Below are 26562 nucleotides of genomic sequence, written 5' to 3'. Positions count from 1 at the left end.
TCAGTACAAAGTTAACAAACAAAAATGTCTATAAAAATTAATTTTATAATTTCCTAGCTTTCTAACACGATAAGACTTTTGTGCATTGCACGTGTTTTAAATTAGTATAGTAAAATTTGTCAAAATCTATTATGGATAATAATATAATAAATATTAATTGATACTAATAAATCATAAGAGTCTATTAACAATAAGAGTCTATCACCAATAGGCTTTGTTATATTTACAATTTTTTAAACATATTATCACATACTTATAATTATTCTAAAAATTATTACCCATTATAATTACTAAAAAAATCATATATAGCAATATTTTAAAAAGAAAAAATAGACTAATAAACTTGGCTATATTTATAATTTTTTTAAAATATTATTATATACTTAATTATTGTTTCTAAAACTATTATCTATTATAATTACTCAAAGAAAAAATTTAAGAATGTATTACACTAGAAATGTTGCAAATATGATTGTTTTTTAATGTGTATATCGTTATAGTTTGAATTATAGCAAATAATAGTAAATATGTTAGAATTCATAATTTTTTCTCAAAAAAAAAAAAAAATAAGAATAATGGTATCCATAACCATAATAATAACTCCAAGCAATATGACTTAATATTTAGATACAATCAGATTGATCATCCTCTGTTCATTAATTAAAGTGCACCTTTTAGTTTACAAATTTAAACGTAGATCTCATATATCAATACAAATGCATAAATAAAAGTAAACATCATGAAACAAAATTATATGAAGATTCACTTTTTAAATAATCATTAATTCATTCTCGTTGAAGGGATGAACATGGCTTAAATGAAAAACTATGAAACTAAATAACATCAAAAGTATACGGACATTATCCATACATACTAAGATTAGACAATCCCAATAATCTAACAAAGGTATACATTCATAGAAATTTTCCTTGGAAGGTCTTACAGTAATAACTCTTCCCAAAGGACATTTACACTCTATTTCACTCTTGTATTGTTTGTATATTTAGTTAAAGCATACAATTTGGAGGACCTGATTTTATCATCGACCTGGAAAGCCTACTACTATCCTGTACTAGCCAAGGATTTTTACTCCTGCTGTACCCACCTCCATTCTCGGAATGGTATCAACTATCTTAGGCTGGACGATGGCATTTAAACCATTTGCCTCGTCTCCATATGTCGAGGCGTGAACTCCGAGTGCGGCTCTACCTGAAGGATCAAGATTTTTAGACCAAGCAGCATCCCATTCGACGGCCTTCGCCGTACTGCAAGCAATACTTGGTCCTCCCGGGACAGTCAGACAAGCTGAGTTCTGCACAGTCATATAAAGTGCAAAACAAGATTGGTGAATTGAAGTTCACTGAGACGTGTGCTAACATTGTTGTTGTTGATGGAAGTAAATTACCTGTGGGAAGAACCTCTCAAATATGGTTCTGTAGTAGTAGGCTTCCTTTGATGTTGGAGTATTTTGAGGGAAGATGTGTTCAGCATTCAAAATCATTTTATCAGTCACCTGAAACCATGTATTGAATAATTAATCGACGCTTATGAACATTACTTGACACGTATTAGAACTCCGATGGTGTTTGGGGTACCAGGTAGAATAGTGAATGATAAAGAATTAGTCAGAGATTTGTGAACTCCTAGAGCTCTGTAAGAAGTTATAAAATTGATTCTTTTATTAGTGGGATTTACAAACTACTTAGACTAAACAAGGGATGAAGTTTATAACTCTTCAAGCTATTCTTACCGTCGAACTCTTCAGGCCATGGTGTGAGCTGAGAAGTAGTAATTGTGAACCCCATTACTTGTTTGGTCCAAGAAATTAATGGATTCCAATTGTTAAAAACCATCAATTTTAGATCTTATCAACTACTCATATTATTGAATGTGAGAATCCACAGCTCCCTAGACTTCGTAAGTCTTTACTTCTCACTATTCTACTTCATAAGTTTTTACTTCTCACTATTCCACTTCTCATCTCAAACATTCGTAGGAAGGCAATAGGGAGGAAGAGATTTAATTAAATTACATGTTGATCAGCATGGGCTTTAAGGCCATCGATCCAACTGTATCCAACGCCATCACTGAATTGTTCCTTTTGCCTGTACAAAACATTCTATGTATAGGAAAACAGGTTACTTTACCATCGAAGTGATAGTTTTTGTATACTATTAGAGGGGGTTTTTTTTGTCAAAGACCTTAGGTAGATAAGGTTGTTGTTCGTCATCGAAAGCTCTTCTGAGAACCCATTTCTCAATTCGACCTTGATCGTGTTTGATCTGAAATTGATTAAAATATTAGATGAGAGTTAAGAAGATTTTGGGGAAAGATCAAAAGTGCTTATCATGATATGACTATTGTGAAGTAGTTTTTTCTCTAACCATTTTCCATTCTGGATCAATGGCCATTGCAACTTCGATAAATTTCTTATCTAAAAATGGAACTCTAATTTCCAAGCCCCACGCTGAAGTCGCCTTGTTTGCTCTTAAGCAATCATACATGTGAAGGGCCTTTATCTGAAGAGAGAGAAACAAAAGCTTGAGCTTATGGATAAAAAACAAATTTAATATTATATCACTTAACATACTTAAACTCGTATACCTTATGTAACATACTTAAACTCGTATACCTTATGACAACTTTCACGGTGAAACTCTTCCTTATTAGGAGCCTTATGGAAGTAGAGGTATCCACCAAAAATCTCATCAGCACCCTCACCAGAGATCACCATCTTTACTCCTAGTGACTTAATCTTTCGTGCCATGAGAAACATGGGTGTACTCGCCCTGATTGTAGTTACATCATATGTTTCTATATGGTAGATAACATCTTCAATTGCGTCAATCCCATCCTTATATATATCATCAAAGAAGATACTTGAGATCATTGTAAATAAACTAGGTAATAAAAATGGGGGTTAATCCATATTTGTAATCTGTAAAGTTGTAGATATATAAGTCGTACCTGAACTGTGAAATGAAACTCATGGTGGACGGTACCCAAAAAGTCAGCAACTTCTCTAGCAGCCTTCAAATCTGGTGAACCCTGAACATCATAAGGATGAATCTTCATTTCCTCATGAGAAACAGAAAAGTGTGTGAAGTATTATCTTAAATCACCGATTAACCTAAAACCTTAAACTGATGGATGAAGGATGAAGGATGAAGAGAAATAACATTGCAAGGATTGAACAGTAACTCTTGGAACACATGCTTTAATATCATTTTAAATCACAAATATTAACCCAAAAACTTAAGTTGATAGATGAAGGTGAATTTAACGATAGAAAAATAAACCAACCTCAAGGCCAACACAGAAGGAATGAAGTTGTGTACCCCAATGCTTAGCAGCTCTTGTGCCAGTTAAATGACGAGCTGTGATAGATGCAACCAACGATGAATCTAGGCCACCAGATAACAGAACTCCAAAAGGGACGTCCGTCATCAGCCTCTTGATCACTGCCTGAGTAAGTTAACAATGTAATCGTGTTATTCTAGTAGAATTTCAAAAGACAGATAAACTTAAGTCTTGTTTGATAACTATTTTGTTGTGTTTTAAAATAAACCTACATATACTGCTTTTACCTCTAAATTTCACTCTCAAATTTCAAAAACTAAAAATAAAAAATAGCTTTTAAACTTCATTTCTATTTAATAAAAATGCAAATCATTACAAGAAATGGAAATTAGAAACTAAACTTAATTTTCAAAGAAGGCCTTCACTAATAAAGTGTCTTCAAATCTAGTACATTAATTCATACATTCTCCAATGCGCGTCTCAGAACAAGTGGATCGTATGGGGTCGATGGAATATCCTCAGAGAACCAAATTGGATTATACCATCTTTTGAATCCTGCTTCTTTGCTAGAGTACAAGTGACCAGGTGGAAATGTCTCAAAATGTTCGCAATCATCATTCAGACCTTTGAGTTCCGAAGATATCCAAACTGAGCCTAACATAATTTAAATTAGACTATTTAATTAGATAACATCTATGTAGATGTAGATTAAAAAACACACATACATATATAAATATGATCTAGAAATGTTTCGATTACCATCGCGTCCCCAACCAATGTAAAGGGAAGTAACACCAATTGCATCACGAGCAGCGATGAAACTGTTGTCACGTGTGTCCAATAGCACGAAAGAGAACATTCCGTCGAGCATGTCCACAAAATTCTCTCCATATTCTTCATACTACAAATAGACACAAATCATAAAAGATCATAATCTCAACCATGGGTTACTACTCATGGAAATTAAAATCATATTATTATTATTATTATTCCAACAATCATATCTTATATTAATACCAAATGTGAGATAACATCACAGTCACTGCCGGTTCGAATTTTGTGGTTCTTCAATTTCTTCCTCAGCTCCTCGTGGTTGTATATTTCTCCATTCACCTGTTTCCAAGCAAAAAAAAATTGCACAGTAGCACACGATAAGATAAGAGTTCATATTCGTGTGTGGCTTTTTCGAAACAAATCACGCCCTAGCAAATAAATTAAATTTGAGGGCGGGTGGGAAGAAGATCAACTATTCAGAATTACAGTCCTTTTTCTTATCAGATAAAATGGGTTGAGAATTGTGAACTCAAAGGAGGCACCAACTCAACGGATTTACATAGTATCAAATATCAATGAAGAAGGTTGGGGAGTGTACCGTGACAACAATGGATTTATTTTCATTATAGAGGGGTTGATCACCGGATGCAGGATCGACAATGGCTAAACGTTGATGGGATAAATAGCAATCTTTGTGTTGGTAAAGCCCACTCCAGTCTGGGCCTCGGTGTTTCAGTCTGTCAAATCAACAAGAAATAGTTAATTGATATCAGTTATATATTAAAAAACTCTTCTATAAACCAATGCTGATTAATGATTTGACTGGGTAACATTCTCTTTTATGTTTTTTATTTTGGAAGATTAAGTACATATTCTCTGCATATCTTACCTTTTCATAAGATATTGACTTAATGTTTTATGCATTTGCAAGAAGTATATAACAAAGTAACGAACTTTTTAAACTCCATTTTGAAATTATGTAACTACCATAAATAATTCTTGGAAGTTCAAATCTTCTCCCTGTTTAATATGAAGAACACACAAACTACTTAAATCCAGTCTACATATCAAACAATATTTACAACTACAATACGATCGAAAGTACCCAAAGAAAAATGGATTTTTAGGAAATCAATTGTATTTCATTCGTAGTTTTATAGATTAAGAACACTTGCCGACGAGAGAGTTCAAGAACGCGAACACGTTTGGCCTGAGAATCATCGGAGCAACCAAGAACGGCGAGAATTCCACACATATTGAGTAAAGCAAAAATAAGAAGAAACAGAGGGAAGTTTGAAAGAGAAAAAATAGGAGAGGGAAATAAGTGAGAATTAATATGGAAAATGGAGAAGAAATCGCAGAGATTAAGACGTAAAATCGTTGGAAAGACAAGGTCAAGCATTTATTATGTGTTAAATGGTCAAATTAATTTCATTTACTATTCTGTTGATCTTCCCTATCTTTAGTACTTCTGTGTTTCTTTTTTCCTCTTTTTATCTCTCCATATTTGCCTGAGACGTGTCCTTAGGATTATTTTACTATCGGTTATCCCTCGTCCATATCAGTTTAGATTATATTATTGAATGTTTTGATCGATTTATGAGACTAAAATTATTCAATTTTCCACTTGTTTTCCCTACTATTTCCACGTTTTACAATCCCATTTTCGATTTCACACCCATTTTATAACTTTTTAGATTTCAAGTAATTTTTACTAAATTACAATATTTTAAACATCTGATTAGTTAGTCTCTCAATTTTAGTACGTAATAAATCTCTTCAGTGTATGGGATTATTTTCATATATCTATATTTTTGATAATTTTGTATTTTTATGTTTTTAAGAGGTAAATGGTTACTTTTGGATCGTCCTTGAGTTGAGAGGTGGTTTTGTTGACACTTAAAAGCTGCCATTTTCATGTTTTGTGTTTATCCGTTAATGTTGGAAAACTAATTGAGTCGGCACCGTTGGGATTTTAGGAAACAAAATTTTATCAAGGACCTTCTTCTTCTTCTTCTTCTTCTTCTTCTTCTTCTTCTTCTTCTTCTGTGGAAGCCATTTTTTGACCTATTTCTATTTTAATTTCTCTTCTTAATTAATTAGGGTTAGTTATTTTGTATGATTAATTAATTGTTCTCTCTGTTTATGAAAAAGAAAAAACAAAAAGGAAAAAGATTGTCTCAACCAAAAGTCTTAAAATGTTGTGGTCAATTAAAAAAAAGCCAATAGAAATATATATATATATATATATATGTGTATATATATATAATTTAAAAAGGATATTAATTAATGTCAATAAATAGTTTATTTAAATTAATAAATAGGTATTTTACTCTTCTAAAACAAAGTTAAAAATTTTATTTACCTTTAACAACGTATTGTTCTCTAACTCTTTTATATATGTTCTATAAAGTTTTTATTCCTTCCTAATAAGAATGTAATTTACCACATTGACGTCGGATACTCAGAAATATTGAAAATCAATGAAAATACTAACAAATATTTGATATTCTACAATTGAAATCTTTATTTTGTATATTATTAAACTCGATAAAAAGAGGTTAATTTTAATCATAAACTTTGTATCAAGAGAATCCTAAATTAGGATGGTAACATTTATCTAAATTTAAAATATAATGGGGTGAAATTGAGAAGTTGTAAGGTTAGAGTTGATATATCTTAGATAAGTTTATAGGATGAAAATGGATTGTTTACTTTACAAGTTTTAGTAGCAGCTTCAAACTGGTCCACGTGTCTATACTTTTCATATGTAATATTTATTTCGTTTACAAGAACCGACTTCTCATCAACTTTATCCCAACGTATATGCATCCGCATAAATATATAAGACAATAATAAATAAGGTTATTATATTTTTGTAGACTATTAATTATAATTAATTTATACTCATAAGTATAAATTATTTTAGTTTATGATTAAAATAATATACGTTCGATTGCTATTTCAGTTTGATAATAAAAAAAAAAAGTTTAGAATATTAATATAAAATAATAAAAATTATAGTAAATAAAAAAAACAGTAACAAATTAGGAGTTTTGAAGTAACATTACTGTCGTAAATTGAAAACTTTTAAATAATATATCTATTGCAACAAAAGAGTGATTATTATATTCATCTATTTCTTTTTTAAATGGCTTCTTATAATTTCTATATAACATCTACTCCTCAAAAATAAAAATAGTGAAACGAGATTATTGATTTTTAGTGTTATTTTCAAAATGTTCTCTAAAATTAATATTGTAAGTTGATGAATATTTTATTAAAAAATTGCATTAGATGACAAAAGTGTTTAGAAAAAAGTAGTAATTAGTGTGTAGTATTTTTTTTTTATATTATAAATATAATAAGTAATTAGATATATCAAAGAGAGAGCTATTAGATGACTATTCACTTTTAAATTTGCTACTTTTGCAATTTAGAAAATGTAGTGACATAGGTTCTATTATCATAAAAAAAAATTGCTATTTTTTCAAACACCCCTATTTTATTTAGTATGGACGGTTATTTACAACCTGGTAGATAAAAAAGAAAAACAAAAGTCACAAGACAAATTAAATTTTAAATTTATGCAACATCAAAGGGTGGAAATGAGGTTGACTTCATCTCCAATGTCTTTTGTATTATTTTGTATATTTAAACTTTGGAATCGTTTCATTCTAATGTTCATAGAAGTAAAAGTTGAATTGTGTATCAAATATATATGTAAACAACAATTTTTTTTCAGCTAATAAAATAAATGATGACATGTATTGTCAGTCACAATAGCACAGATTTAATTTTAGGCATAGTTTTAACCAACATCAAAAGTGACACACATTGAACACATTTAATAACAATTTCTTTTCAATCTTTGTCGGATATTGTTACTTCATAATGTTAGATGTTAGTTCTTTTATTGATAGAATGGACAAAATTTGTACTAATTTTAATTGTTGTGCATTTAAAAAGTCTTAAATTTAACCAGTCAAAGTTATTTTTTTATCAAAGTTGATCGACTACTAATTATGCAATATGGAAATACGTTTTCAAAAAGCTAGAGTTGAAATGTTAGTAGAAAACAGAAAAAGTAAAAACAACGGTAAATAAACTGAAATTAAACAAAGTTCAAAGTTTAAAATATAAAGGGGTATTATAACCTTTATTTGTTTCTTTGTCTACTCTCTCTTCATCGGTAGTTTTAAGGACCAAACCACAATTTAAAAATTAGAAAGAAAAATCAAATACTACATATCACAATCCACCGTGTGGAATACGTATTAGACACTAATTCTTTATCCAATCTATCATGTCAAATTTTCATACAAAAGAAAGAATTCGAGGAGCATGTATTAGATATTAGTGTAATTATATTAGATAACGATCTTAGAAATAATAATTAAATAGATAGCAATGTTTCATAAAAATTACAAATATAGCAGAAAAAATTTTGCAACAGACTTTTATTGTTGATAAAATCTACCAATAAACCAAAATGATAGATTTTAACGAACTATGTTATATTTGCAATCTTTTAAAAGATATTACTATATATGCAAATATTTTGAATTTAATTACTTTATGTGCAACGATTAATAGATATTATACGCTACAACTCACAAATCAACACAAATTAAAGTTCTAACAAATTTTCTCTCCCCAAATAATTATTAATAGGTATTATCCTAATCATTTACATCAACTTCATGTTTTGAGTAACATATCACTTCGATTGGTTTATTGAAAAGAAAAAAAAAACAAAGCGAATGAAATTCAAGCATTTAACGAGTTTATTAGTTCTAACTTAATGATAGTATTCGACTTATCTAAATTCAAATTGTTTTCAAAAAGGATATCACGAGGCTTTCTCCTTAGATGAGAAAAAGCAAACAGAAATAGAAGGCCGCGACGCCATTTACAATTGAACTCTATAATTGATAACATCTCATATATTATTACTATCAATCTCACTCTAAATATCGTGATCATCAAAAATGAAAAAAGAGAATAGAATGGTGGGTTGCCTTCCAACAATTTACAATAACTACATAAATTCCCATCAATATTTTAACCAACAAAAAAAGAAAAAAAGAAAAAAAAAAGATCAGTTAATTTAAATCTCCGGCACAATTATAATTTATATTAGTTTGTCATCCGGTAAGCATTTGATATTTTAATATTAATTTTGAAACATAAACCTACGAACACCACCTCTGAATTTCTTGCTTGCTTTTTTCATCTACTTCCTACCGATGTTTAAAAAAAAGTTGTCAAATTTCAAATTAGAAGCAAATATTAAAGAAATTATGTTTTATTTACAATCTGAATGTTTTAGTAATTTAGAAAAATTGCATATAGTTGTAGGAGTGAGAAAAGGAATCAACTCAACTTCCAAACAAAATAGTTAGAAAAATGCGTATTATCGAAAAAGAATAAGCTTAATTTTTAAATGAAATAAATAACAAATAAAACCTTCACCTATTCAGTTCAAATTATGTTTATTGTGTTCTTCAAAATTCAAACAAATATGAACAGCTTGATTGTTTAATTAGAAGGTGATATTAATTAGTTTATTTCATAGTTTTGGCAAGTTGTCTGTTTATTTCATAGTTTTTGCAATTTGCATTTTTTTCTCCTGGTAATGAAAACGAAGAACATTGAATTTGAGTCCTTAGACCACCTTGTTTAAGTAAATAAATAAACAAATAATTTATCTTTTTAATCTCGTATGTATATATCTCTGAGTTTTAAAAATGTTCCTTAAATAACATTTTATAAGGATATATGTACATGTATTACCCTCTAAGTTTTCATGTTTATAAAAATACACATTTCGTCCCTAAATTTTCAAGATGGTCCCTTCAATTCTTGAATTTTTTATTTTAAATTAGAAGACTAACTTCTACAAATTTTATCCTCTCAAAACTCAAGTTTTCTAATCTCGAATTATCATATAATTATTTTTAAAAAATCAAACAAAAAATATTTTTAAGACTTTTTAAACTCGGGAACTAAAAAATACATTTTGAAACCCGTAAACCTAACGTACCTATTTTTAAAAACCCGGGACAGAAATTTTAAAACTTAAAGTCTAAATGCACAAATTCATTACAACCAAAAGTAAAAAAAAAAAAAAAAAAAAAAAAAAAAAAAAAAAGGTCATTTTTCAATAAATATATAAATGATCCTGCCACATTTGAGTTGCCATAACAAATGGTAACACTTCAAAATAATCGTCGACAATTTTATCTATCCTACCATGATTTTTCTAAAAGTTCACGGTTTCTAAAGTGATTCAATACATCTGAAATATACTCGCTTAAAATTAAAATTAAAAAACAATTAAATATTCTTGAATGAATGAGTATATGTTACCTAACATAAAATTCCCACTTACCTTAAGAAAAGAAATAATCTATCAAATACTGTTAAAATCTTCAGGGACTTAATCAATATAAAATTGAGAATCTTGGCATCTATTCAAAAGTTTTTAAAGTTCCAAAACTTGATACAACATAAAATGTTCACAAACTTACATTAGCAGTCGGGTTTAATATTGATATATTAAAACCATGTTTAGCGACTTTGAAATTTTTATGATCATCTTAAACCTATTTAACTACAAAATTGATTTAATATTTACATTTTTAAATGCATTGTTCATAATATTAAAATTGATTTAAAATGTTTAAAAACATTTTACAGGTGATTTTAAAAAATGACGTTCCAGAATCAATCTCAAATTATTCACCATTTTAATCTCTACCATCGAACATGCTATTAGAAGTACAACAAGTGGATTAAAAGTATATATATATATAGCTAAAGAAGAAAATTATCACCGAGACATCGCATGTGCCTTGTAGCATGCTTAGACTAAATCAATCAAATAATTCACTTCACAGTAGACAATTAATTGAAATTGTGTCAACTATTTGATCCATCAATCGTGAAGTTACCTAACTTTACTACCATCATATTATTCTTACAACAAAATAACAGTCTATGTGTGATTGTGATAGAGCATGGTTAACAAAATAGACTACTAATATTTGATTTGTGCCTATCTAAGTAGATATAGTAATATATACCGATCTATCATATATAGACTAATATTTTGCTCTATTTTAATTTATTTTGTTAAGATAATCTTTATTAAATATTTATAATTATATTTCCTGAGTTCCTTTTAGTATCAAATTGTATAAATACAATTAATCTTCTCTAAAAATCCAACTGGAACATAACTAAATTTATCTTATCATGTAATTCTTTTGAATGATGTTCCATATTTTAGAGGTACTTCAAAGTCAAAAACGACTCAGAATTCTCCGTTTGAGGATTTTACATTTGCGTTTTAAGAAAGAGCCTAAATGTTTAAATATTATCAAAGGCTTAATCTTGAAAATAAACCATTTCTAAAATAGGGAGTGTTTACCACCACTACAAAATAATTTTGAAACATTTTAGAAGTCGGTTTAAAATAGTTTTTTCTTTTTTTTTTTTTTTTTGTTAAAAAAATAAATAAGACTTTGGACAATGTTTTTTTCACTACTCAGTCTGCCCTAAGTTAATTCACATATCAAAATTCTAAATTTCAAGGATAGAACTATTCGGTGTAGAATTTAAGGTCCGAGGTAAAAGTTAAATTCTTTCCCCTGTAAAGTCAACATTCACCCAAACCGAATCTATTTGGACAGAATTAATAATAATAAAAAATAAAAAATAAATAAAAAAAAAAAAAAAAAAAAAAAAAAAAAAAAAAAAACCAAAGTGATTTAAGAAATGGTATCTTTTTCAAAATAGAAAAATTGATTAGACTCTGAAACAAAACAAAATGTTTTATTTTTTATAATTTCTTTGAAACAATTCGATTTTATTTAAAACTTTTTTATAAAAAATAATGGCTAAAACAAATTCTAAGATAGACTTTTTAAAAAAAGAAAATCATATCTTAATTTCTAAATTATATATATATATATATATATATATATATATATATATATGATGTTTTATCTTGATCCCGAACTTTTGTACATATCTATTTTAGTTTCTAAACTTTTAAAAAGAATATACTTTAGTCCATGCCGTTAAAATTCCACTAACTCTTTAACATAATGACGTGATGACTTTTAAATTTGGATAACCTAAATAAAATTTCTCTTTTAATAATCAAGAGTTTAAATTTTTAGTGAAAGGTTATATGATAAAATGATACTTGATCGGAGAACTCAAAAAGTCGTCGTCTTCTAGATTTTAATCACCACCATTTTGACACATTCTACTCCACTTTCTCATTTCCTATGCTTGATGCAATTCATAGGTGCCTCAAGGTTGAGATATTAAATATTTTTGTGATTCATTCATGTGCTTTATATTCTATTCCTCCTAATTATTTCTTCCTTCTTGAGACGTATAAATACTTATTTACAATCTTGTAGAGTTTATTTTAAACAAATGTTGTAATTATTTTATTTCTCTAATTGAATTCTATATTTTTTATCTACTCAATGTTGTTCTATTGTCTTGCTTCAAGATTTCAATTTAAAAATAAAAAATAAAAATAAATGATGGAAAGTCTAGAGAATATGTGAGAAAAATAAAATAAAAAATTAATTAATCATATTTCTCGGTTGGCATAAAAGATTTATAGAATAAATTAACAAGATTTCTTGATTATTTATCAATTTAATTAATACGATGAATCTAGAATCTGATCGTCAAGATATAGAAAGTCACGTCATCATTCCATTAAAGGGTTAACGGAATTTTAACAGCATGGACCAAAATAATTTTTTTTTAAAGTTCAAGGACCAAAAATAAAAGTTCGCAGACCAAAATGAAACAAGAGGCAAATTTTAGGCACCAAAACAGGATTTTAACCCTTAATTTAAAAATTAAACACTTAATGAATTCTAAACGCACTCGTTATGAACTATTAAATTATTAGATTATTTTTTAATAAGCTTTCAACCCCCATAATTCTATCCATAGAAACGTACCTTCAACTGCTTCAATAATCTCAGCTTTACAAAAATTTGGCAAAACTCAACGTCCATTGCTCCATGAATTAAGAGCCTCGTTCGCTAGCTTCCACACTCCAAACTAAAAAGGCAAACAAAAGTTAGATACATCATTACATTACCTGTCAAAATGCCACCCTAACACCAACAATAGCTGTATCGAACAAGATGAAAAGGAACATTAGAGTTGATGTATTCAATAAAAACCTCTATCCAATCCGGACTTGCTAATCTAAGAAGGTTGAACAAAAAGTATGATAAATTAAAACAGTAAACAAAAAGTATGCCCACGCACTTATGTAACCAAGGGAACAAGACGTATCGCTAAAGATATTATGTAACATGCTAAATTTACATTTTTACCTTAAAATTCAGTTCTATAGTTTTTCACAAACCTTTTTCGTTTATACTTATGGTTCCATTCTTCACGACTATCATCTGTTCCACCAACAGTTTGTTGATTATATTGAGCAAGCTCGTTGTGCTTGGAATATCTAGAGATGAAACCAGAATCTTTTTGTAGGAGTTTCTGATTGCTGGAATAGCTACGTGCCAAATCTGGCTTTGAGCCACTATGATGTTTCTTAGTATGACACTTTAAGTTGATATCAAATGTATCGATTTTATCTTCTTTTTGTTTGTATCTTTTATGCTCATTCGATTCGGCATGACTGCAACATTCATCTGTCCTCCCACCAACCTCCCTGAAGCCTCTATGGTAATGCCCAGTTCTCTCATTAGTCAGTAATTTGGTGCTGCAAGTCAAGCCGTCTTTCTCCAACTTTAATCTCTCGTTTAGTCTATTTATCATTGCAGCTTTAGGAGAATGGGAACTCTTCATTTTCTCGTCATAGAGCCAATTTATTTCGTCTTGGGTATTTTCTTTGCGCAGGTGTTCCTTTTCTACGAACATTCTGTAGTCTCTTGATCTTCCATCCTGCTCATGTTGACCTCTCTTCTTACCAACATGATCTTTTCCCTCACTCCCATCCTCATTGGAGAAAGGCATTACCCTAGTGAGTGAAAAAGTCGAGTTAAGAAATAATAACAAGATAGAAATTTACATAAATGAATGATAATTAGCGATTACAAGAAATCTATGCTTATAATCCAACTCCATTGAACGTAATCCAAATCCCCACTTAGGACTCTAGGACTCAAGGATTGAGGACATTCCTGATAACCAAACAAAATAAATGCTATAATCGAAAATAACGTGTTTTGGAAAATTTTCAAGTGTTTTGGAAAAGTCAAGAAATAAATTTTAAAGATGTGAAACAAGATATCCTCTCGATGTTAGAATATTTTCTATCTATTTATTGTGAGTTCAAGATTTTGATTTTCTTTCACTAAATTTTTGGGAGTTCAAGATTTCCATCCAGGCAGACTCAAATTAACTTTTGATCTAGAACTTAAAGCCACTAGAGTGCAGCCTTAAGTCATTTTGAATCACATAATCTGATTGGGAATTGAGAAAAAACTAATTTCCATGTGCATTCAGCTAATAATCTATCTCATCATCAATATAGTAGAAATATAAAAACAAATGCTACCTTCCAGAAAGGATGTACTAACTTTCATAAACTTTCTTTCCTATTGGAGTGAAACGTTACAAGTGCTAACCCAATATATAGGCCACAATTATGTATCATTCGCTGTTTGATATCACCAAATATTAAAAAGATTACCTCCAGGTACGATTTTCTGGGATTGTCCTGTTTTTATCTGTGTCACTAAGGTGTACAAATTCTGAATTACCAGCACAGAACTCTTCAGTCTTCCGAAGTGGTGGAGCATTCATGTCTCTCATGCCCACGAATCCACTGCAAGATTCAACAAAGGTCAATTAATAAAAACGGAGTAAATACATGCCCCTATTAATTGGTCTCAACATTTCAAAAGTCAACATTTGAACCCATGTAAGTTGTTCAAATCCGTTCTTAACACTGCTAGAAATCTGGTTGGGAGTATTCCATCGTGTGATTTTGCTTGCAGGGCTTTGTTAATTACTATCTGTTCATTTTTACTCATTCAGCGTAGTTCGTAAAACAAACAAGGTTAAGTTACAAACAAGGTTAAATTACAGGTTTGTTCCCTGAATTATCACATGTCGAATAAGTCTATAAACCTGACCTTTTTTTTTATTATTATTTATTTATTTATTTATTTATTTTTAAAAGGAAATTCATTCAAAAGCTAACCAACAGTACAAGCCTCGCCAAAAAGGGAAGAGGAAAGCCAATCCGGCACAACCAAATAACTTTACATGGTCAAATAGGTTTTTGAAATTTTAATTTGTGTCTAATATGTCCTTGACAAATTAATTTTCAATTTTGTGTGCTCATGATTTTAATAATGTTGAACAAGTCAAGGAACCAAATGCAGCAACTGATTAAACATTTTTTTAAGTTCAAGGCACCTATATGAACAAAGTTGAAAGACCTATTAAACATTATTTGAATTTCAGGCACCTATTTTACATAATGTAGAACTTAAAAGTTCAAGGAATAAACTTGTAATTTAACCCACAAATAAGTAATCATTCTCGGGCGTCTCCGTTTTTTAAGAATACTGTCATTAGGGAAAAATCAACGAATACAATGGCATCAAAGAAAAATGTCAAAGCCCCAAAAGGAGAGTTTTCCATTAAAGGGAATTCAATCGAGCAAAATAGGATCTAATGAACAATTGTAAAGAGAATTTGATGATGCCCAAAGAGAAACATAGAATCTAATAAGTTACCCAACATTTTGTTATCTTGCTCCACCCCACTAAATAAATTATTATTTCTCTCCTCCCACAACAAAGCACAAACACCAGCATGCTATAAGAATCTTTTCCTCCCCCAAAACAAAACAACGGATGGAAGGAACTCCTTTATCTGTCTGTAATCCCTATCACAACTGAATTGAAAGTCAACCCCCCCCCCCCCCCCCCAAAAAAAAAAAAAAAAACTCCAAACAGCCCAATATACACAAACGTTTAAAATGGACAATGTAAAGCAAAGTTGTGACATATTTAGCATATCCTGTTAGATTTATAAGGTGTAACTAATAAACGTACCGAAACTATAGTTCTATGGACCAGTTTAAACTATTTTTAAAGCTTCAAAGATAAATATCATTGAAACATAATGGCCAATATAAATCATTAATCCTTATTACTTACGAGAAGAAAATTTCATTAATTGAAGAAATTTACAAACTGGATGGGGAAATAAAACGACAGTAAAATGGGAATGTAGGAGAAGGAATCCTTCAAAAATCTTTTGAACTAGAGTTTCAAAGAGAAGCTACAAAATAAATGTTACCCCAAAGTTTGACATGATAGTCTTAAACATATTAAAAGATCATTCGGTTTCTCTCCAACCAAAAAAGTATCTGTAAACTCAATAACAAAAACCCAAAGACAAACAAATTTACCTTGGGGCAGGATATCCACCATAAACAGATGCCCAGTAAGAATTTGCATCAGGCACCATTGGTGCATTGAAAGACATGGGGCAACCATATAAGTTAGGAAATGAACTGACATGAGGCCAAGATGATGCATAATATGGCAAAGCTCCTGACAATATAATATTCAACACATTAACTTAAACCCCTTATAGAAAAGAATCCACACAATGTTCAAAATATGAGTGGAGTGTCGACTCATTACCCATTAGATGCATGGGATGTGGCTTTGAAGCAACTGGACAGTCTCTAATGAGATGGTCCAGAGAACCACACATGTAACAAGCACGGCCACGCTGATCAATCCAAGGACAAAGTTTGACATCAACTCAATGCAAGCCAATAAGTAAACCAAAAACATGAAAGAAAACTGAATTGGTACCTTCTTATGTCTTCTAAAATCTGTGAGATTTTGGATTCTGCCTTGCATATCTACAAGCACAAAAGAAATTTAGCAATAATGAGCATATAATTTTTGGCATTGAAGAAAATCTCCAGTTGTGTACATCCTACCAAAGTCATTGACCAGCAACCCACGCTTAAAATCCCCAAAAACAGGCTGGCTTTCCCCTTGACAATCATCAAAAGGAGGGAGGTCCAGAGGTTGTCCACCGAACTTATCTTGATGGCATGATTGAAATTGTGCTCTATCAACTTTAACCATCTGTGACCAAGTGGAATATGGTGACGAGTGCTATCAATCCAAATAATAGGAATAATGCTAAATGTGATTTACCATATTTCTTCTTATTGATGAGACATGGTCGTCATCCACCACTTCTTGATTACAACCTCTACTAGTAGCATAAGTCAAACAACGCATGTCCTGTCCTTCAATTCTTGATTCTTCATCTGTTTAAGAGGGTAAATAAATTGTTATACACTAGAACCTATCATCAATAGTACACATAGATATAATTTTCTACCTGGTGCTTCATGATTATTGTCTGAATCGCCCATCAGGAACTGAGACTCAAGGAAATGGGCAACATTTTTCCTAAGAGATAAATTTGGCAACAAATCTCCTAGTTCATATTTACTTGAGGCACACTTAGGGCACATTGTCTTTCGCAGAAAAACATGATGAATACCTGCACCAGCAATCAAAAGTTTGCATGGAGTATGTTAGAAAGCTACATAATACATAATAACCACAAAGAACGCACATCACTCTTATCATACAACTGATCACGAAATCTAAATCTCAGATAATTTAAGGGAGGAAAGACAAAACAAAAAAAAAGACTTGTTATTAAACACATCCCTGAACCAATCAGGAAGATGCTCATGCAATCATCTTCTCTTTCACAAACTTAGATTCTCCATCATATTGCCTCTCTGAGAATAGAATGTTGGTAGTGGGTTTGGTCGTCCAGTGGTTGGTGCCAAACTCTATAATACGTATGTATAATAAACAACAGTTATCTCCAGTGAGGACTAGCTTTTGACAGGTCAACAGTACTCTAGAAAATTTTGTTTCGCCCTCACTCTCCCCTAGCCTCGCCCCTGGTTTTCTTAAATCTTGGCAAAAGGTAATTATAGTGTCCATTGTTTATGTTCGTGATTTAATTATACCCTAAACTTTGATGTTGCATCAATTAAACCCTATAGTATCAATAAAACATTAAATTTTCAGAAGATGCTTAAGATATGATGGTGTGTACTAGACAAGTTCAAGAAACATTTCCAAATACAGAGGCAATAATATATAAACAATGGGTTCCAGAACTCACATTTCTCACAAAAACTATGCTTGCAGCAACCCATAATTACAGCATCCACAAAGAGAGAGTTGCAAAGAGTACACTTCAGATCTGAAGGAATTTCACATTTATGAATCACCGGTGCAATTGGTCTACAAGTTCCAACCAATAAAACCCGTTAGATTATCAAAATAAATGAAAACTAAAACCCTTATTAGAGTGAACGAGGCTAACTGAACATCATACTTCTCCAAACCAATGCACTCGCCAACATTAACTTTAATGTTCGTCTGCAGGTCAGTTCCTCCAACTGTTGTCCCATGATTTGAATATAAACAGACCAACTTTTAGATAAGAATGGGATTAGAAACTAAATACAACATTAAAAAAATTTGCGTACACACCTCCTTGAATGGCCTCACTAATGCCACTTCCTTCGGGCTGAATATATCCTCTTTCGGTCTCCTTATAATGTCTAAAAACACAATAAAATAATTCCTGTTGAGTAAACATAACTGGACGTGATATATTTGATACTAAACTGGGAATAACAATGGGGAAAGAAAGCGACCTAACAGCATCATTATTTTTATTATTGAGAGAAATTGATGAGTTTGATTTGCGAATAGGGTATAAGTCGACGCCAAAATCATCAAAATATTCTGTCTCCGCATCCTGTAAATTGTTCAAAAGGATCATTGAGCAAGGGCAATCAGAACATAAAACAAAATAAGTTAATCATTTCAAGACATGATGAGAGTGACTACCACACATAAAAGTGAATCTGCTATCAAACAAACCAACAAAAGAAGCATTGTTAAAACTTGACAATGCCAACATGGTAACAAGTGGATGGGACCCCCGTGTTGGGATTCAAGAAATATGCAACAGCTATCAAAATAAAATGCATACGCTGAATTCTTAGTATGCCTTCAGAACTGTGCAACTAAAGCTTGCAGATCTAATTGTAACAGATAGAAAAACTTTCAGCTTCAGATATTCATCTTAACATCAAACCAAATAAGAAATCCATAAAAACCATGTTCAAGAGCAGAACTATACATATATTCATTTATAAAATAATAATACTAATAATAATAATAATTAAAAGACACACCTACATCTAGGACAAATTCGAAGCATAAGGCACAAGAATAGTAACATCAAACGAGAATGTCACAGAATTGCTCGGAATCAGCTGCTGGCCAGTTTAGTTAACTATATTGTCAATCATCGGGATGAAGTAATACCCGGTTCCTCGTTTCATAGACCAAAAAAGCAAGAATATAGCAACTGACTAATATAGTAATGATCAACATACCACTGGACGAGATGATTTAACCATGTGAGTGTCTTTGACTTGAAAATTCCCAAACAAGTCGTGACGCACACTGCATTACAGTATCATGATATGGAAAACCGCCGATAATTTTCAGTTAGGATTGAATAAATAAAGTTAATAGGAAGTTGATGGATTCGTACTGAGTTGTGTAAGGCTCTCTGTAGCAGTAACACAAATTGAAAATTGTCGTGCAAAATTTTCAGTAAAAGTAAAACACGTTACTCAAAACACAATTGATTTTTCAACAACAAAAATATAAATATGGACGCAGAAGCATGCAGATGACGGGTTTGTAGACCCCAGAACTACCAATTTTGTCATAAACGACTCAATTCAGAAAAAGGGTATCTTACACATTGGAAGGAACTGATCCTGCGGGAACTCTCTTGATAATCACGCATGAACCACTTGGAATTTCAAGTTTCTCGTCGGTCAAATCTGCAAAGTAGGGAGTATCAAGAGCAACCTTAAACTAAACACCTTCGAAATAATGGTATACACACACACTGTGAGAACCAGAATGTTTATCACGTCATGAAATTAAAATAGGCATGATCTTAGCTGCCCAATTCCAATATGCGATAACTGCGTCGGAAAGTCATTACACAAAGGGTAAAATCTCAAGGGTCATCAATTACTCCGAACTGAACTTTATATTAAACCCAAGGACTCTACCACTCGAGTCCAAAACCATACAATCAGTGGTGGCAGAGAAATTAAGCATACCTTGGCCGGTTCGGGCATCGGAGAAAACGAGATCAAAGTTTTGGCAGGTGTCGAGGTTCTTCATGCGAATGGATTTAAGGTCGCCAATTGATATAGAAGGTCGGCCTTGGATATCCACCGAGTCGAAGTTCACGGAGCTTCTAAACTTGAATTGGATAGCCATGGACGAAACACGGTGATCGATCGGAAGAAACTCAGATCATTGTAGAGTTAGAAATTTTCAATTTTCAGAGGAGCAGAGATTTTTCCTTTCATCTGAATCCAACCGGCAAGCTTTGCAGTTGCAGTTAGGGTTCAATTCGGTAATTGTCGATGATCATAAAAATTGCGCGGGTGTCACGCTCGTGGTACCGTAGTACGATATACCTTCCTTTTATACCTTGCGTGAAATCCTCGTTTTATTCCACTTTTCTATGAAATATATAAATTTACACCAACAAATATGTTCATTTATACCTAAACTAATAATTATATCAATTTAAACTATAAATTTTTAAATTGCATCAATTTAAATGATGATAATTTGCATCAATTTAAACTATCTACTATAATAAAAATTTATAGTTTAAATTGATATATTATTTAAAACTCAAAGTTTAAGTTCATAACGGTGCAAGAAATTTAGATTTAAATTGATACAATTCTTAAAATTTATTGTTTAAATTAATACAATTATTATTTCGAGATTGAAATTAATACAAAGTCCAAATTAGTTTGGGAGTATACAATGATATTTGCTTTTTTTATTTTTTATTTGAAATTCTTTTTTTTTTCTTTAAATAAAATAAAATGTCTCTTATTTGGGTTATCTATTAAAAGATCTACTTTATAATAAATGAGTTAAAATAAACATTGCAAAACAGTCGGTGGTTTATGTGACCTTGGATCTCCATCACCTGGGAGATACATTATTTTAACTAGCAATATACATAAAGATTTTTTAAATATAACAAAGAAAACATTTCATTATATTGATTAATAAAATACAAGTAAACATGACATGAACATTCAAGTGTTTATACGGAAATTTAAAATGGTTTACAAATTTGAGTAAACATAATTTTATTTTTACTAGGTTAGTTTCCAAAGGTTCATTTAAACATTTTTTTATAAATGACTTATTTTTTAAAATAAAATACTTTGCATTACACCTTAAATTAAAAGGTTATAAATTAAAGTTCGGATGTTGTAATGTGAAAATTTAGGAACACAAAGTATTTTTTATTCTCACAACAATTTGTTTTTAAATTTACATTATTTGAAAACGATGATACATTGAATTGCATTTAAATCTAGATGTTTTTTTTATTATAATTGTAATTTAACCCAAGATTTGATTATAATTATCTTTTTTTCTTAAGAAAAAAAATGATTTTATAAAGCCACTGGGACAAAAGGATTACAGATACTTCAGACCAATCAGCATTAAGATTATTCAATCTGGCCATTTTAACAATTTTATCTTTACAGTAATTGAAAGAAATATAATTGAATTTTTGTTGCTAAAACCCTAATATGGACGATCCAGCTTTCGGCGGCGCTTGCGTCCTCCCCACATTCATTGTTGGGTTTTACCGTTCCAAGGCAAATCTGATTCCACGATGAAGCGAAACAAAACACCTTCACACATGGCTAGGATCTTGGCTAGAGGTGGATAACCTTAATTTCATATGTTTTTTTGTTTATTAAATTTTGTTTGTTTTTAACTTCTTCTCATTATGTTCATTTCCTAAAACAACAATAATAATAAAATATATAAAAACTATTTTATTTAGTTTTATTTGGCTTGGGTAGAACAACAATTATAAAACACAGGTGCCATCTCGTAATCATATTATTTTTTATTTTTAAAATTAAACGTGTTTTCGCTTCATTATTATCATGAGAACAAACAAAAAAATTTGCACGTAGGAAAAATATTTAATGTTTTAATGTTTATGAGCTCAACATTCAAAAACAAAAACCCCAAAGCCTAAATACAAAAAAGAAAAACCAAAAACAAAATAAACTTATTTTTGCTTTTTTAATTTGACTTAAAAATCCAAATGTTTTCATAAGATAGGCGAAAACCATTACCCATAAATTGTGGAGAAACAAGCATGAATTCTAGATAAAAACGACCCCCAATAAATAGATAAACAAAAATAAAAAACATAATTCAAACAAGGCAAAGGAATTAATTAGAAATTCGAGAAAAAAACCGAGGGTAGAGACAAATAGTTTGAAAATCTATTAAATATAAAATTTACATGTCTTGATTGAGATGGAAGAAAGTGATCTAACCAATTTGACTGAACTACAAGATTTACAGTGTACACAATCAAGAAAATTGTCACAAACTCAAAGTAATAATCCGATCAACCGCACTTTACAATAGACAGAATACAAGGATGAAAGAGTCATAATTTCAAATAAATTGAGCTCAATCAACGCATACAAACCTGAATTATAGGCTATTGATCAGCATCAGCATTGTTCTTTCCACTTCCCTGCAGCCTTCTCATCCATTTCTTTTGTGATGATGTAAGATCAACAGAGCCTTCTAAAGGATTAGGATTGGCAAGAGACGAATTTGGGGCTGGAAGTTCAGCAGGAAGTGCAGCGGCAGTGCTGGTAAAGGCGTTTAAGACCAAGAATGCCAATATTGGAGATAAATCAAGTGTCCCTCCAAGTGGTGGAATAATCCCACGAAATATGTTCAAATATGGGTCGCATAACGTGCTGAAACAGAAACAAACCATGACAATTAGCACAAAATTTTACATTGCAACTTCTTTTACGTATATATCTTCAAAACTTTTTTTTTTGTGTGTGTGTGTGTGTATAGTTTGGGAATCTAAGACAAACTAGAAAGGGCACCCCGATCAGCTAAAAAAGGGCACCTAAACTATTGTACTAAAAAATATTACAATTTAGTTATATTTGTTTCCGAGTAATATGAATAATAGTACTTGATTGCACTCCTTAGATCAATGCATTCTTCAATAACGAAAGGATAAAAAACAGAAAAATATGTTTGGCCAACTAGGAGCTTGTCTGCTTTGATGTGCTAAAAAAAACACATCTTTTAGACTTCCTATGCATTTAGACAATTGTTCCAACTTCCATACATGCATAGAGAAGTATTAGTAAAAACGGCTAAGCAAGAAAATATGCCAAGGAGACTCTTTAAAACTAATTATTGTATATTAATATTTAAGAAAAAGTTTGCATCCAGTTTTTGGCTAATTATTTTAGAGGCTTTTGGCTGGTCATAAACATTTCCTAATAACGTTTTCAACATTGTCCCTTCGGTTTTGGTTGGTCATCCTTTTGGTAGTACTAAACAAGTTCTACGGTTGGCAGTCTTTCTATCTTTTATCTAGCTCCTTTGTGGTGAAATGAGTGGCTGCCTTTTCAAGATACTTCCTCTTTTGACTGCTTTTCTTTAGTGTAAAACAATCTCAAGTTGGAAAACTTTGTTGTAACCTGTAACTCACCAATAGATTGTAATCTTACTGCTTCATTCATCAATATGGTACCCTCTTCTTTTTCTTTTTTTCTTTTTTTACTTCAATTTTTTTAAAAAAAAAAAATATGTTCTTGGCTTCCTTTTGTCCATAATACTTGCCTGACAGAAGTTTTAAGATCTGTTTCTTATGCAAAAGATAGCTAATGACGGAATCAGTAGCTTTTGATATGTGAATTTGAGTGTGAGTGATAAGACAGTCTCAACTTCCAACTTCTAAATCACTATGGTCAAACACCAAGTATAGATGTTTCCCTCTTTCAAGCTACAAGGATATAAAACCTTGGTACTATGTTCAGTTCAGAAATCTCGTTCCAGGCTCACAATCAACCTGGTGACAACGTCTTCTTCTTTCTAATTTTTCTTTTAATATTAATGTCAAAAACAAATCAAAGTTACCTTAGTGGACTAACAATGGCGGGAGGCGTATTCGGAAACCAAGTCAAAACCAGCCTGACGACCAAGAGTGTATTGTAAAGGCTCAAGAAATTCTGAATGCCATTTGCAACTACAAGTCCTGCCATAGAATCCCCCGGCAAAACTGCAGCAAAATTATGACTAGAGAGAGCTCGAAAATTCCTGGAGTTCATACTGTGGATCTGAAAAGAAGAATTCAACACAAAGTACTGCAGATATTAGAAAAAAGAAAGCACCGATGCCATATTCTAGCGGAAAATCAAACTAAACAAACGGATGGAAGTCCAAGATATAGTTGCAGTTAGCTACCTGGAAACGAAAACTCTGGAACTCAGAAGGCAACGAGAGCAATTTATGCAGAAATGGATTCTCAGAAGCGAATGAGTGAAAGAGTCTAATACAGCTTTCAGTAGTTGAGGCGAAAGATTCATGGAGGTCGCGAAGAAAATTACATGGAGAGGCGAATTCGGGTTGCCTTCGTCTGGATGGTCCAGAAGGTGTTTGAGAAAATGCGGGTGAGAAGGAGGAAATGCAATTTGGAAAGAAGTTGAAAGCTGTAGAAGTTCGTTTAGGGTTTTGAAGTGACGACTCGTGAGGAGTCATCTTGCTTTGCTCGGCGTGTCTGAGAGAGGCAGCTGAGGAAGACGAAGAGGATAATGGATTGAAGAGAGAGACGGAGAAGCGAACAGCAGAGCTCTCTCTCTCTCTGACGAAAGCCCCGCTGTGATTTCGAAGCTACGGGAAATTCTGATCCACTCGACTAGCCCAATACACGAGCCCAGTGTAAGTTCATTTAGGCTCCGGTTGGGATTCTTTAACCGCTTTTGTTCGGTAAATCAAATGGTTAGATAATCAATGCACGTGTATCGATATAATCGGAATATTAAAATTGAAAACGCTCATAAAATTATGCAACACAATCGGGGCGTTGAGTATGATCCATTACTTTTACGTTTTATTTTTTTAATATTGAATGACATTTTCTCTTTAAATTTCTTATAATTCATTCCATATTTGAATTAAGTTGTATAAATTAATGTAAATTTTTCAAAATTAGATTGATGTTTTTTAAAACTAAGATTACTTTGATTTTAGAATATATCCTAAGATGAAATAAAAAACTATTTTATATTATTTATTATCCAAAGAACAAGAGTATATCAATTAAAGAAAAAAAACAAATATTTGTAGTTACTAGTGAATTAAGCCGATGGCATAGTGTTTTTGTTTTTCAATACAAAGAAAAACAAACAAGTCCACGATAAATATCACAATAAATTAAAGAAAACAATCATGATGATGTCTAAAAAATCCAATAATGATCTTCTAGCAAAATTCATTCCACAAACATTTGCAATCATCGACAGAAAGGCTACATGATTATTAAAATCTCTTGGAGTGGGACGAAAATCCTTAATAATTTGTTGTTTCATCTGTCAATCATGCAAAAAAAAAAAAACTTGCTAGAGGAAAGAGTTTAGATGAGTGAAAAAAAAAAAGTCCTTGTCCATCCTTCTTTAAATCAAAAAATGGATTTCGAAAGAAATTGAGTTGTGTCTAAGAGAAAAACAACAAGAAACCAGGAGAACCAGTTTTAAGAAAGGTAATAAAGAAGCTCCTTTTACGGTAAATATATTAATGTTACAAAACCACTAAATTTTCAAAAAATTTAAAACCAATGTAATTATAATTAAAAGTAAGCCATGTTTTCTTTTAAAAAATAAATAGATAAATACGCTTCATATTTTATTACATTTCAATTATAATTAATTATTAGAAATCATTCTCATTGATATAAAACTCGAATAAAATAATGAAAAAACTAAAAATAAATTACAACAAAAGTGGATAGTGGTGTTGAGGTAGATTTTAAGAGTTCATTAGAGTGATTTAATTATCAGTATTACATTTGATTAACAACAAAATTACCCACCAAATTAATAATAAGAATGATTATAAATGAATGGTAAAGTAGAGAGAAAAAAAATTAAACTTAAAGATTTTATAAATATAGCACAAATATGTTATAATAATATATTTTTGGTTCATTTTCGAAAATAACAAAACATCAAAACTATTAATAAAATATATCGAACTTTGTCTAGTTTATTTAAATTATTATTATTACTATTTTGTTATATTTTGCAAATAGTTTTTTTTCCTTCACAATAATTCCTCTATCATTTTTCATATTAATATTAATGCATACATTTTAAAATTTAATTGATTAATTTTGTATGACAATTATTTTTTCTCAAATAATTTAAATTCATTTAAATTGCAATCATAAAAAAAAAGCACATGCTACAATAAATTA

The 26562-nt window shown here is 30.8% G+C and overlaps 3 protein-coding genes across 7 annotated transcripts; all 3 read right to left on the bottom strand.

The window, feature by feature from the left end:
* Positions 1-813: 813 nt before the first annotated feature.
* On the bottom strand, positions 814-5409 carry LOC103488522 (asparagine synthetase [glutamine-hydrolyzing]). Its single transcript, XM_017044484.2, has 13 exons — positions 5250-5409; positions 4673-4811; positions 4318-4413; positions 4060-4201; positions 3764-3954; positions 3304-3465; positions 2968-3048; positions 2633-2854; positions 2385-2519; positions 2202-2282; positions 2033-2119; positions 1406-1513; positions 814-1312 (listed from the first exon to the last, which is right to left on the bottom strand). Exons 1-13 carry the CDS (start codon positions 5327-5329, stop codon positions 1073-1075), a joined length of 1764 nt encoding a protein of 587 aa, XP_016899973.2. The 5' UTR covers positions 5330-5409; the 3' UTR covers positions 814-1072.
* A 5386-nt stretch (positions 5410-10795) lies between these two features.
* LOC103488521 (uncharacterized) lies at positions 10796-20673 on the bottom strand. 5 transcript variants are annotated; one of them, XM_008447312.3, is made up of 16 exons: positions 20321-20673; positions 19948-20032; positions 19574-19643; positions 18824-18927; positions 18657-18727; positions 18499-18562; positions 18283-18404; positions 17476-17640; positions 17286-17401; positions 17063-17213; positions 16932-16981; positions 16755-16845; positions 16517-16661; positions 14783-14917; positions 13490-14107; positions 10796-13176 (listed from the first exon to the last, which is right to left on the bottom strand). In XM_008447312.3, the coding sequence occupies exons 1-16, from the start codon at positions 20481-20483 to the stop codon at positions 13158-13160; spliced, it is 2169 nt and encodes a 722-aa protein (XP_008445534.1). In that variant the 5' UTR covers positions 20484-20673; the 3' UTR covers positions 10796-13157. The 5 variants fall into 5 exon arrangements, with proteins under 5 accessions (XP_008445534.1, XP_008445533.1, XP_016900046.1 ...); XM_008447311.3 differs by lacking the exon at positions 10796-13176 and having other exon boundaries at positions 13264-14107; XM_017044557.2 differs by lacking the exon at positions 10796-13176 and having other exon boundaries at positions 13264-14107; positions 18829-18927; positions 20321-20385.
* Positions 20674-22527: 1854 nt separating this feature from the next.
* On the bottom strand, positions 22528-25049 carry LOC103488523 (ylmG homolog protein 2, chloroplastic). Its single transcript, XM_008447318.3, has 3 exons — positions 24555-25049; positions 24228-24427; positions 22528-23041 (listed from the first exon to the last, which is right to left on the bottom strand). Exons 1-3 carry the CDS (start codon positions 24846-24848, stop codon positions 22774-22776), a joined length of 762 nt encoding a protein of 253 aa, XP_008445540.1. The 5' UTR covers positions 24849-25049; the 3' UTR covers positions 22528-22773.
* Between the last annotated feature and the right edge of the window lie 1513 nt (positions 25050-26562).

Source organism: Cucumis melo, chromosome 3, assembly GCF_025177605.1.
Source record: "Cucumis melo cultivar AY chromosome 3, USDA_Cmelo_AY_1.0, whole genome shotgun sequence".
Classification (NCBI taxonomy): domain Eukaryota; kingdom Viridiplantae; phylum Streptophyta; class Magnoliopsida; order Cucurbitales; family Cucurbitaceae; genus Cucumis; species Cucumis melo.
Note: the sequence above shows the minus strand (reverse complement) of the source record. Positions and strands in the feature narration are given on the sequence as shown.